The sequence below is a fragment of the Hydra viridissima genome, unplaced genomic scaffold (genome assembly GCF_058129835.1).
Source record: "Hydra viridissima isolate aposymbiotic clone 2 unplaced genomic scaffold, HvirCarnegie_v1 scaffold_9, whole genome shotgun sequence".
NCBI lineage: Eukaryota > Metazoa > Cnidaria > Hydrozoa > Anthoathecata > Hydridae > Hydra > Hydra viridissima.
This window is the reverse complement of record NW_028324308.1, coordinates 11,072,964-11,086,464: the sequence shown is the minus strand read 5'-3', so window position 1 is coordinate 11,086,464 and position 13,501 is coordinate 11,072,964. Positions and strand designations below refer to the sequence as shown.

General features: G+C 28.5%; 1 protein-coding gene and 1 pseudogene across 6 annotated transcripts in view; one reads left to right on the top strand and one right to left on the bottom strand.

The window, feature by feature from the left end:
• Positions 1–1,959: 1,959 nt before the first annotated feature.
• The window catches only part of LOC149883972 (uncharacterized), a 312,658-nt pseudogene continuing 301,116 nt past the window's right edge, over positions 1,960–13,501 (top strand). The window contains exons 1-11 of the transcript XR_016455924.1: positions 1,960–2,059; positions 2,248–2,318; positions 2,404–2,501; positions 2,584–2,689; positions 2,806–2,966; positions 3,072–3,182; positions 3,357–3,539; positions 3,624–3,633; positions 3,991–4,364; positions 4,481–4,890; positions 4,992–5,239. The product of XR_016455924.1 is annotated as an uncharacterized LOC149883972 (transcript). The remainder of the gene's footprint in view (positions 2,060–2,247; positions 2,319–2,403; positions 2,502–2,583; positions 2,690–2,805; positions 2,967–3,071; positions 3,183–3,356; positions 3,540–3,623; positions 3,634–3,990; positions 4,365–4,480; positions 4,891–4,991; positions 5,240–13,501) is intronic.
• LOC145186842 (uncharacterized) lies at positions 6,080–13,328 on the bottom strand. 5 transcript variants are annotated; one of them, XM_090097269.1, is made up of 7 exons: positions 13,254–13,328; positions 8,124–8,740; positions 7,678–8,055; positions 7,295–7,533; positions 7,004–7,150; positions 6,497–6,901; positions 6,080–6,421 (listed from the first exon to the last, which is right to left on the bottom strand). In XM_090097269.1, exons 2-7 carry the CDS (start codon positions 8,347–8,349, stop codon positions 6,188–6,190), a joined length of 1,629 nt encoding a protein of 542 aa, XP_089953395.1. In that variant the 5' UTR covers positions 8,350–8,740; positions 13,254–13,328; the 3' UTR covers positions 6,080–6,187. The 5 variants fall into 5 exon arrangements, with proteins under 5 accessions (XP_089953395.1, XP_089953399.1, XP_089953397.1 ...); XM_090097273.1 differs by having other exon boundaries at positions 6,080–6,414; XM_090097271.1 differs by having other exon boundaries at positions 6,497–6,874.

Below are 13,501 nucleotides of genomic sequence, written 5' to 3'. Positions count from 1 at the left end.
TAAAGTGAAAAATAACATAAAGTACTCAAAAATGTTTCTGATATATTTTAATGATTTTAAAAACAACAACAACAAAAAGGTTAGATCTTATCCCGAATATACGTGAATTAGGAGTGGATAATTTACGAATTTGGAAGGATTTACTTAACGAAATCAAATAAAACTGAAGAAATTAGCAAATAGAGCATAAATTAATGCTACTTTAGATAGATTTAATTCAAAAGTGAAGAAAAAAACTAAAACAATTTGGTAGAAATTATGATTCTTTTAAAGAAAAAGAATACCAATGGCTTCAAGAAAATCTTATGACCATTAAAAGTAGCCATTTTGGTTCTGGAAAATCCCATAAACAATGGGTGGTCCTTGGAGAGCATAGGAAAAGAGAAAAAATAAAAGAACTAGGTATTGAAATCTTGCTCTATTGTTAGTCTCTGCAAGAATTAAAATTTTTAAAAAAAGTCAAATGTTTTATGGATCAAAAAAGTTAAAGACACTTTGGATAACCTTTCCCTTAAATATGAGTGTAGAACAAACTCTTGCATTAGAAGTGAATACTGACCTCAGCGGTAAACAATACTAAATGATCAGAAACTTAGCCCTCGGACACATTTATCCCCTTCTTCCAACATATTTTAATGGAAAGATTTAAATACTATCCCAAAAATATATTTTTTCCACTGATTTCAGTTGCTACCATTAACTTTTACAAAGCTGTGTTTATGTAAATGGTATAACAATATCAATAATAGCAGCTGAAATAAATAATGGTAATTGTGCCAGAAATTCATTAAACTTTATATTAAGGATTAACTAGTATGTCTCGTTATGTCTCGTTATGTCCCGTTAAAAAGATGTAAATTCCGGGAAATTGTAAAGTTCCTATTTTGTCCGGGACATCTCGTCTTGTCTCGGTATCGTCCCGGATTTCGACTGAAAATTGAAAATTGTCTTGAATTTTATCGCTAATCGGGACAAAGCTTTTAGGATCGTCTCGTCTCGTCTCGATTAAAAAAAATAACAAGACGCAGACCCTTACTTAAGTCAAATAGAAGATCGCCGTTAGTGACACTGTTAGGTTTTTTATTTGGTAGATAGGGCCCCCGAAATGCCTAGCAACCGTTCATTTTGCATAGTTGTTTTTATACAGTTTATGGGATCAATTTTTTATTTCTTGAAACTACCTACTCCATATAAAAAAAGAACTTAAAGCTTAAACCTTTTTGTGAATATAATAATATAAAAGTTGTGGTTAAAATTTTTTTTTTACATTTTACACAGAAACCAATTTTCTTAAATATTCAACATGGAAAATTGTGTTGCAATAGCTCAATTGAAAGACAATACTTGAACTATGCAATAAAAAGAAAGGTTTAAAAGTTATAAATTATTTTAAGCTTATTAGTGACAAAAATAAATATCAAATTTGAAAAAATATTTTGAAAAAAAAAAAAAAAAAAAATTAGAACAAATTTTTCTATAAACAGCTTCAAATGCAAACGGCATGATAACTTTACAAAAATATATACGTTTTATAAAAGCTGGATGTTTAAGCTATAAAATGGTATACAATAATGTCATTTTTAAGAATGTTTTTTTTTATTTAGGTTTTTTTTAAAAAAATATGAGTTATGAGATTTACCGTAACTGAACGATAAATGTCACAATGAATCAATAAATTATGAAACTTTATCGTGCAAATTTTTTGGGTACGATATTATTGTAATATAAAAAAACTTACGATACGCACATTCCGATATCTTATCGTATCGTACCGTAATAAGAAAAATTTCGATACGCAGATGCTTACGAGTTATATCAATTCACTGAAGCAAGGTAAGCGCAAGAAAGTATCACTCAGAATACGATCAAAGTCCACTAACTCGCAATACATAATTATGCGTAAATAATTATTTCTAAGTTATGCGAAATATTCAATTTTAATTTTTAATTTTTCAAAACGCGCTTATTTAAAATATTTTACAGGCTTCTTAGCTAAGAGAAAATAAAAGGTTTTGATGCTAAAAAAAAGAAATTTTGAAATGGAAATGGAAATGACAAGGCATATGTTAATTTAAATGTTTAAATTTTTATAGTTTTGATATTTTTAAATTTTTATCAATCTAGAAAATATAAGTTAATATTCAATTTTTTTAAATTTTAAAAAAAATTGTTTCATTTAACAAATGAAGTAAATTCTAGATTAAGAAAAATTTTTATTGTAATCAAATTTTACTATTATGTTATTAGTTCAGATATTTCAGATTGTGATGACACAGACATACCAAATAGTGAGGCAGGAGATGTTTTAAGTTTGCAAGGTGTTTTGGTTAACTTATCACTTACCTGAACTTTTAATTTTTGTTCATCTAAAAAGTCACTAAACTATATAAGTTAAATTTTCAGATAGCAAAACGACTTGTATTTATAATACTGTTGAAGAAGTTGAGCGCTGTGTTCTATCTGTTAATGACCCTACAAAAGTTTCAAGTTTGCATGATTTTTAGATATTTTTTGCTCTACAATCTTTTTCCATTTATTTTGAAATAATTAGATCTTCACATTTCAGATGAAATTGACACCTAGATATGTAATTCGGTTGAGGAAGCTAATAAATGTCTTCATAACTATGAGATATACAATACTGTTCGGTTTGCTGCTTTCTTAACTCCAAAAGAGTTTGGTAGTACAGGTAAAAAATATTGAAACAATGACAACTAAATGATTGTTCAGAGTTACCTCATTAAAGTTGTAATATGTATTTTAGTGTTTTATTATCTGTATATATATATATTGTTTCATTTTTAGATATATTTTCCTGCAAGCATAATGTATTTTGGGAAACATCCTCAGAATAATGTAATACTCCTTACATTGTTATGTCAGTAAAAAGGTTTGACTGTCATCATGGATTTGATCAGAATTATAATACTAAGCAAAAGTATATTGAAGCAAAAGAAAATCAAAAAGTAAAAAGCAAATTTAATTTTAATTGTGAAAATTTGCAATTTCATTAAAAAATCTTTTAAGATATTAAATAATAAAAAAGTAAGTGTCTTTATTTTTTATTACAGAAGCTTGATCATTGGTACAAATCCAAATATGTGATTATTCAAGACACTAAGAAATTTGAATGTCCAGCTAAAGTTAACATGAAAGAGATTATATATTTTACTAATTTAAAGGTATTTTAATGATATTTGTTAAGTTAACTTTGCCAGTTACACTTTTTGAGTGAAATTTTTAAAAATCGTTTTTGTATGATTTTTTATAATTTTTGTTATTTTTGTATGATATTTATTTTAAAGATAGAAATATTGTTCACATAAAAAGTCTGATCAATTTTTTTTTTTTTTCAGGTTGTCAATCTAACAAATTATTACAAGAGCCTAGTGTCAAAAGATGTTAAAAATTCTTTGATAAAACAAAATACTCTAGTATATTCTAATAAAATAAAAGTGGAAATTGACTGCCTAATGTGTCACAGAAATTATCCCCTTGGAAAGATAATTATTTTGTGCTTTGATAGAATATTGCAGCCTGTATTGATTTTTGTTAAATAAATAAAGTTTGAGTGATTATTTTAAAATTATAGTCTTCTTTATTCATAGCTACTAAAATTATAGATACAGCAATGTGATCCAGAATAAGTGAAAAATTGGCCAAAATTATTTTTACAATAAATAATTATTCAACAATGCAGAAAATTTTATCTGTGATGTAAAGGATGTAGAAAAGAAATGTTATTTTTAAAAACTTTAAGTAGGATAAAATATACTCAGAGGGGGAGCAAATATATTTTTTACATGAAAATGTGAAAAATATGAGAAAACAGCACCATAAAAATAATTTATATAGAATACAACATTTGTTCAGACATGTCTGGAAAAAATTTCTAAAACAGAAAATTGAATTTGATATAAAATTGGATTTTTTAAAATGTGTTTCTTACAACTCATATGAATATATATATATTCAAATTTTTATGGTAAGGCTTATTTCTACACATGTATTGGTTTTTTTTTAATTTTTTGCATGCACATAGTTTTAATTTTTTGTTACATGTATGTTTGAGTACACCATTAATGGTAACAAACATAGTTGTAGTAATGTGGATTAGTTACATCATTTGTTGTTTAAAACTTCAGAGTGAACTTCTCTCTCAGAAAATTGATCATTGATTGTCAGCAAAGATTTCTAAATTTGTAAAACAAGGTGTTTCAAATGTTCACGAGATGAAGAGACTTAAAAATTACTGTGAGTGATATGTTTGGAAAAAAGGATTTACCTCCTTCTAACAACAGAAGATTCTACCCAAGAAATAATGTCATTCATTTACACATAGGTATTGAAAGTCAAAAGCTCAGGTAATAATTTTTTTTATTTTGAGTTTTGGTTTAATCTATAAAATTATTCGATGATTAGTATAATCATTGAATAATTTTAATTATTAATTATTATATATAATTTATTAACTTTAAAGATTCTCAAGCATTGATCAAGATTGTTTAGAAAACAAAATAAGTGAGTGGAAGGCTGATGCTTCTGTGAAAATACATTTTCATCCAAAAAGTAGTCATAGAAGTGATGAGCTTTTGTTTGTATATCAAGCTGATTGGCAAAAAAAACTTCTACATAGATATGGTAATGAAATAGTGTTTTTAGATGCAACATAAAAAACTACTCGATATTTGTTGCCATTGTTTTTCTTAGTGGTAAAAACAAATGCTGATTATCAAATAGTTGCAACATTTGTATCTGAAAGTGAAACTTTTGAGACAATTTCAAAAGCGCTCAATGTTATTAAATCTTGGAATGTTAATTTTCAACCTTTGTATTGCATGACTGACTATTGTAATGAGGAGATACGTGCTTTGGAATCTGTTTTTATTGGTGTGTCTTTATTTTATCTCTATATATCTCATATATTTATATTATATTTCATGCAATGTAAGTTCTGATTACTTGTTGACAACATTTTGTTATTTTATTAGGATGTGAAGTATTCATCTACGATTTTCATAGAGATTAGGCATGGGATCGTTGGATTAAAAAAACAACAAATGGCTGTTGTAGCAGAAAAGATGATTTTTTAAGAATGTTGAGATCCATTGCCTGGTCAAGATCTTTTGAAAAGGAAGTAGATGCCATGAAAAGGTCGGAATTCTCTGAATTCTGGTGTTAAGAGGGTTTTTCAAAATTAAAACATTATCTTGAAACTTATTGGATTCCTATAAAAAAGGTATTTCAGAAAAGGATGACTTTGAATAATTAAACTTTTATTTGAGACCAATACTTGTTACAACTTTTTGTTTGAGTTTGCATTATTTTAAGGCAAGGCTTGTGAAAATAGAATTGCTTTATTTTTAATTTAGAGGTTTAGAGGTGGATCTCATGGTACAGAAAAAATCGTCTTTTAATTTATTGCAACACAAATAAGGGTGTGAATTTACATTGGCTGACAATTAGCACTTTAGGCTGTTCTGAAGGTACAGGTCAGAAATTTAAGGTTTAAGTTTACTATCCGAGTACCCCAAAAATGTTAACAAATATAGTAAGTGGGGCATCTGGACACTTCATTTTCATATTTAGAAAAATCTGGGAGGTATCACATTTTTAGAAAATTGACATAGAAAATCTGCTAAAAAGTCATTATTTTTGTACTTAAAAAAACTAAATATATTGACGGAACTGTAAAATTAACATAAAATAACTTTATATTCCAAGTTTTTATGCTCTTAAATTTTGTATTTACACATCAACTTCATTAGACAGCTCTTAGATATATTTAAGTTGGTGAAAAAGGTTTAGATATGCTTGAATTATATTAGGAACATAGTATGCTTAGTAAAGTAGAACATATTGATAGTATATAAATAATTATTATTAATATTAAGAACATAGTATTAGAACATATTAAATATTAGGAACATAGTATGCTTAGTAAAGTAGAACATATTGATAGTATATAAATAATTTATTAGTATTGTAATATAGTAAAATGTTAGTATTGTATGTCTAATAACCTAATATATATAAATAATAATAATATAATAAATAATAAATAAAATATTTCAAAAACTGTTTGTACTAATATATTTATAATGTCTTTTTGAATAAATATACAAATTTTTTTAACTAAAGATTTCAATAATGTTTATGTTTTCATGTACAATTACTGTTCAATAACTTATAAATTATTTGAACTGAACACTTCAGCAATTCTTTTGCTTCTTTCCTTATGTTTGTTGCTGTACTGCGAGACTCCAAACCTGTTTATTACACTTTTCATCTTGGAATGGCAAGATTCAGATGTCTGCTCATTAAACTGCCCAAGGGAAAGGCCACTCAAATCAACATATGTTTCCAGATGTGCTGTTACAGCATGTACTTTCCAAGTAACCGTGAGCTGTTTACCTAAAAACTAAAAAAGCTTACTATAAATATGTTTATTAATAACTTGGTTTTAAATACAAAGGGTAAAGAAAACAGCAATTACCTCTCTGCAATAGTCTTGCGCATCCTTATAGCTTTGTGTAAAACTTTCAATTAAAATTGAATAGTTTGGGTCAAGTTTATAGCCAAAGACACCATGAACAACCTTATTAAATTTTCTCATTGTTTCTAAGAGAGGATACAGTTCAACAGGCATTATCAACTCAAGTTTGTCGCAACTTTTAAGTATCTCTCTACATGTGTTTCCTTCAAATGTTCCTCCATGGTAACCTTTTCGAAGGCATCCAATGCTCTTGACCCAATCTATAAATCCAGGCCAAAGTTGCATTATAAATGCTGCCACATGGTTAACAAATCCCATCAGAAGGTGAAGTTCTGGTAATGGAATCTCTCTTATTATACTTAGGGATTTGTCTTCTATCTTAAGCAGACAAGAATTAATGACATTCTAAATATATGGAAATAAATTTTTTTTATCCTATTTAAAATGATAAAATGGTAATGGATGATAAATTTTGAAAATATTTACAATATATTTATTCATTTATACCTTATATTCTTTCATTCTTTTCACCGGAGATCCTGCAGATGAATACAGTTCATAGTAATTATTCAAAGATTGAAATGTTCTTAACTCTCCAGCAAATAATTCTGAAGAACCTTCACACCATGCGCAAGCATACTTTCCTCCATGAGCCTAAAATTTTATAGTATAATTATATTTTATATTATAATTATATTTTTAATTTATAAATATATTGTAGGGTAAAATAACCTTTTCCTAATATAGTTTTTACTATGATATGTCTTATTATCTTAAAATTATTTAAAACAAACACACCGAAATTCCTAGCAATATGTTGATTAACTTCATGTCAGAAGCCAATGAGTACTTGCATTCATGCAACTTTAATCTTTCCACAATCATTGTCATGTTAGAATGATTCTCACTTACCCTTTCACAATAAGCTAAAACAAGTGACGTATTTGCTCCTGAGTATGATCCTAAGGAGCTGCTATCTTCTGTCCTGTCCTTGGTTGGATCAAACAGATTTACTATAACTTTCAGTGATCCTCCACCTATAATATATATATATATATACTTACACACATACATATTTGTATATAAATATGTACAAATAATATTTTTTAAAACAAGTTTCCAAAAAGACAATAATTAAAATATCATAAGTAATATAAACTAAATAAATTAAATATAAATACCTGAATCTATTCCAACCTTTACAAATGTGTTTTGTGGAACCTGCCCTCGATATTTCATTACAAAATCCAGAAATGCTGTAATATCTTCAATATATACCAAGTGTCTCTTCACTGTAGCATAGTCATTATCATTTTCTTTTTCTTGAAAGTCTAATAATTCAGTGACATAAAAGTTGGAAAGCAGTTTACTTTTTTCATCCAGGGCTTTCTCCATGTTTGACTCAAACTTTACACCGCTTCTCCTTAAAGTTTTTAACATTTCATTTGACTTCAATTGACTAAGTCCTAAGGTATTTACCAAAACTTCTACTTCATTATAAGGAATCTTTCTCTGGTCACTTTCCCGAGTACCGAGTGTAATATGAATACTTTTACCTCCTTAATATAATATAAACTGTTATTTTAAGAACTTACATAACAGCTATTTTTATTTAACAATATTTTACCTGTTCTGAGAATGGCTTGAGCTCCTAGACTTTGCCCTTGATTAGAATAAATTTCTTTAAGAAGGGAAGAAGCTACTTGTTCTTTTACTTTTTTAGAAATTTTAGAAATACTCTCAGAAAGATTTGTGCTACTCTTTAAAGGGGAACATTTGTGGGGTTTACCTTTAGCAATTTCACATAAACATATTTGGCAAAGTTTCAGTGTTGCTCTAGTTCCCTTTTTCATACTTTTATTTAATAATCTATTTCTTCCTTGACTGCATATACTGCATAATACTGAGCAATCTCTAGAGGTTTGCAAGCTAGACAAATCAGAATTTTTCCATATTTTAAAGAAACTGTGTCTGCAATAGTTTTACCAGCCTTACAGAGATACAAGTTTTTCTTGCAACCTGGGTATAATCCTGTAGGGTAGGCAAATACTTTAAGTGAAAACTCAGGCTTACAGAAAACTTGAACCAGACCTTCCAAATTTTTATTAACTGGAACGCATTTGTTGTTCTTTTCCAGGCAGCAACAGCAAATGATCTTTTGAAAAAGTACATGATTTCTTTTAAAATGGTATTCTCTCTTTTCCTTAGAGAGCAGAGGAGCCATAGATTCTATATATTAGGTATCTATAATAAAATAAAAATAAAAATGCGTAGTCAAAAAGAAATATACTTAATAAAAAATGTTTTTTTGACCAACTTTGTGTATTCTAATGTTTATGTATAAATATTAAATTAAAGACCTTGAAAAGTTGGTATATGAACATTTTTTTAAATAAACTTCAACTTTCTGTCAGTATATTTAGTTTTTTTAAGTACGAAAATAATGTCAATTTTCTAAAAATGTGATACCTCCCAGATTTTTCTAAATATGAAAATAAAGTGTCCAGATGCCCCACTTACTATATTTGTTAACATTTTTGGGGTACTCGGATAGTAAACTTAAACCTTAAATTTCTGACCTGTGGAAGGTGAGGTATGTCTTTTTGACAGCATGTTTAAAGGAAAAGTGAAAAATTATGTTGTCAGGCAAATTTGCAATGTGGAAAATGTGAACATTGGTTTCACCGTGATTTTGAACGTATACCTCTATATATTTTAGAATGTGAGAATGTTGAATGGTATTGTTGCCGATGTACAATTACTTTACAATGTAGTATTTTAACTTGAATAGTTCTTTAATATTTAAAAACCTTTTTTATTTAGTTTAAAGTAGTTTATAATTTGAGTAATTAAATTCAGCGTCATTAAAGTTGTGAAATTGTAATTATACTTTAAAAGTTTAGAGTCTACAATATTTAAGTTTATATATATTTTTCTTAGAAAAATCTCATGGCTGGATATCATGTGACAAGATAACTAGGTGTTTGAAGCAGCATTTGAAAAAGACAAAACAGTGTTTAAACATAGTTTCAAAAAACATGTATTATACCTTTTGGATCTTAATCACCCGCTACAACATGACAAAAGCTTTTATAACATAGTTGCACGGTGAACGGTCTAATGCGTTTATTCCGTAAAATCCATTAGTTAGGCAATGTGAACACACACAGCCTAAAGGTTGCTTTTGTTGTGTTTTTTTTTTTTCTTTTTTATAATAGTTCCGGTTTAATTCGGTTAATTATTTTGCTTGAAGTTTCTTACAAGTCTTATTGGTCTCAATCAACACGTTTTACCACGCAATCAGAGAAACATCCAAATTCAAACCAGACATGTCCGTGATGTATAAACAGCTGCTCCTGTAAAATTTGTACCGTCATGAATCAAGATATCACCAAGTTGATAACGAAGAGATTTCAAAGCATCAATTACGTTCCTATTATTGTGCCGTTTTTATGGACAGGGCGAATGAGTAAACTACAGTCGTACAATAGTAGGTTCATCTCTAACATCAATTTCACAAAGCGGGGTTGTTTCCAACTGCGTGATTGCCCCCCGTGCCTATTTATTGATATTCAACAATTCGTATAATTTGAAAATAACAGCTTACGCATAATTAGTATAATTTGAGTGCGGACTTTGATCGTATTCTGAGTGATACTTTCTTTTGCTTACCCTGTAGCAAAGTCGCCTTTGTTTCAAATTTTTAGTTCTTGATTCGTCAAAGAACATTTTTTATAGACTATTTAATTAAATCCATGATTGCGGTTTTGAGAAAATTAAAACCGCGATCAGCCAATTTATATCTGTTGATATTTGTGGAAGCAACATAAGGTGTCTGTTGAAACTTAGGGAATGTTTCTTTCTCCTACTGATATTTCTTTCTGTTTTTTTTTTTTTTTTAGCCTCAAAAAACAATCATTAATAATTAACGAACAACGAAAAAAACTGCTCTCCTGCTTTTTTTTAATAAAATAAAATAAAAAAGGTACAAACTCTAAAAAACTCTCATTTACTACAACATGCAGCTTTCTTGGATTATCATTGGTTTCTTTTCAAAATAATAGAAACATATCTAGTTAACATATGTAAACACGGTCATTTGCTCAGCTTTGATGGATATTGTTAGAGTTGAACGATATTTTGATTAAAAAAATGTTTTAAGTATGTGCTTTTTATTCCATGCCTTACTTTAAAAGCGATGACCCTCTGCGACTACGTTCGCAGTTATTATTTATGTTATCGAAGTACTTGAAGAAATAACTCAAACATAGGAACAGTTGAAGATTTTCAATAAGTTTAATAGGGCGTAGCAATTACAGCTTTAATTCTTCTTGGGATGCTTACTTACAGGTTTTGAATTGTTTCCAAGGGAGTTTTCGTTCATTCTCTCAATAAAACAGCTCTTAGTTCTTTTAGTGACAATGATGGTGGAAAGCAACTTTTTCTAAAATGCACTTAAAGTGTTCAATTATATTCAGGTTAAAGGACTATGGTAACCAGATAAGATGTTCGCCTACCCCAGAGTGATCCCTTTAGCTGTATGAATTGGAATATGCATTATCATCTTGTAAAAATGTTTTTCCCTATGCTATTCTCAAGCCATGTTCATCCTATGCTCTTGGTATTGTTTAAAAACAATACCAAGAGCATAGGATGAACATGGCTTAAAAAAATATTAAAATAGTTTTTGCTTTTATTCTACCATAAAGAATAGTAACAGTTGGATATATATATATATATATATATATATATATATATATATATATATATATATATATATATATATATATATATATATATATATATATATAGGGGTGAGTCAAAATTTTTTTTTTACGAAACATGTAGAAAAATTTGCATTTTAGTGTCTAAAAACAAATTAATTCCCTTTTGCCAACTTTAACTTGAATTTTACTGTCAGTTCAAAATTATGCTATTTTAAAACTATCGTATTATAGCATGATGATAGACACTTTTCTGGACCACACGATCAAGGAAAAGTTATTGCTAACAAAGTGAAAGAGATCTATGATAACGCAAGTGTTCCATCAATTTATATCAGCAGCATTGCTGCTTGAGAGAAGAAACTTATCTCACTTTTGCGTGACTTCATTATTTGAAAGTCCAATTATTTAAAATTTTGTTTAATGTGTGCAATTGTAAGTGCTAAAGTGCAGGAATTTCTGACAGGAATCATTGTGGAAGTAAGTTTTAATATAAAATACCAGCAGTGGAATGGGATTTCTTGGTTGATCAGAATACAAAAAAATCCATCATTGGCAAAGTTGCTATAGTCACAACATCTAAGCTTGCAAGAAAAGAAAAAAGGAAGTGTAATAAATTTAAGAATGGCTCTTGATAGATTAAGATCAATAATAGAGGAGCTTATATAATTGTGAATGCATCATTGAAAGATCTTAACCTTCTAATATCAGAGACTACAATTGACCCTAGTAAAGTAAAGATACAAAATAAAATTTTGGAGAGAACAAGAGATTAAATTGCATAGTGATGAGATAAAGAAACTGGCATGAATTTGATTTGATGAAAAACAGGATATGGCTCTAGTGCATAATATCAAATACCATAGAAATATGAAAAGTGGTGCATTATGTTATAGTTTCCTTGATTATAGTGTGTGTATAGACTCTGTTTGCTTTTTGGAACTTCATAATCAACAAATAAGTTGATCAAAAGTTTCAAAAAGCAAACTGATTTTGTAGACATTCTTCAAGTAATTGTATGTGATGGAACAAACAATACCGGTAAGAAAAATAGCATATTGAGAAAAATTGACGAGCAGTTGGGGAGACCTCTACAATTACTAATTTTTTAATTGCACATGAATGAATTAACATTTAGAAATTATTTTTTAAATGTTGATGGTGGACAAACAACAGGACCTGCAATATCATCTGGTGCTATGGCAAAAGCAATTATGCTCAATTCAAAAGACATCATAACTTACTTTTTTCCTATTTCTGGAAAGGATGTTAATATTCCTGATGTGGTCCGTAAAGATCTCAATACTAATCAGATATATTTTCTGAAAACATGTTTAACTATGCAGGTAAGACATGATTTTATGGCCCTACATAGTTTCACATAAAATGTCATAGTTGGTGTAAAGACGGATCAAAAAATTTCTTTTTCTTTATGAAGCAGTGCCAACAGCTCAATTACCTAGGTCAAGATATTGTGTTTCCAGTACTGCAGAACAACATTTATTTTGCATATTTTGATGGCTGCTATTTGTGATGATAAAAAGCTGATGAACAGACAAGTATCTAGCTCATAAGTCTATGGACCATTGCAGATGTAAGTTTTCCCGACATACCATGGTGTTTTTGGGTAAGACAGCTAGGCCTGAACTGCTAAAGGTGGATACCAAGGCTCATTTCAAATAAAAAGAACATCTTATTTAGGTTGTGTAAAAAGTGTTTTTAGCTAATCTGTATTGGATATAGTTTTTGATTTGTGAATTGACTGTCAGATACATTTATGTAATTTTTACATTCCTAGGCTACTGTAACAATAAAACTTTTCTATGACTAAAATTGGCAAGTGTTAATATTTAATTAAAAAATTAAGTTAACGTTTATTAAAATTCGACCCAATTTAAAATGTGTGTGTGTGTGTGTGTGTGTGTGTGTGTGTGTGTGTGTGTGTGTGTGTGTGTGTGTGTGTGTGTGTGTGTGTGTGTGCGTGAGTGTGTGTGTGCAATCGGTTTTATTTTGTTACAAGTAATCTTACAAACCTTTTATCGTTTCATTTAAAAAACTCTGTTATGCTTTTATGTACACATAAAGAAGTGTGTAACAGTGCCATGCCGTCATTCTCATTCCAAATAAGTTCTTATCTATAAAGTTGTTGATAATATCAGACGAGGGTTAATCATATGAAAACACTCCATTTATATTATTGTAAACGTAACATATAATTAAATATATTTTAATTTAGATAAATAAAAATAATATATTTAATAATTACTTGAAAATCTAATAA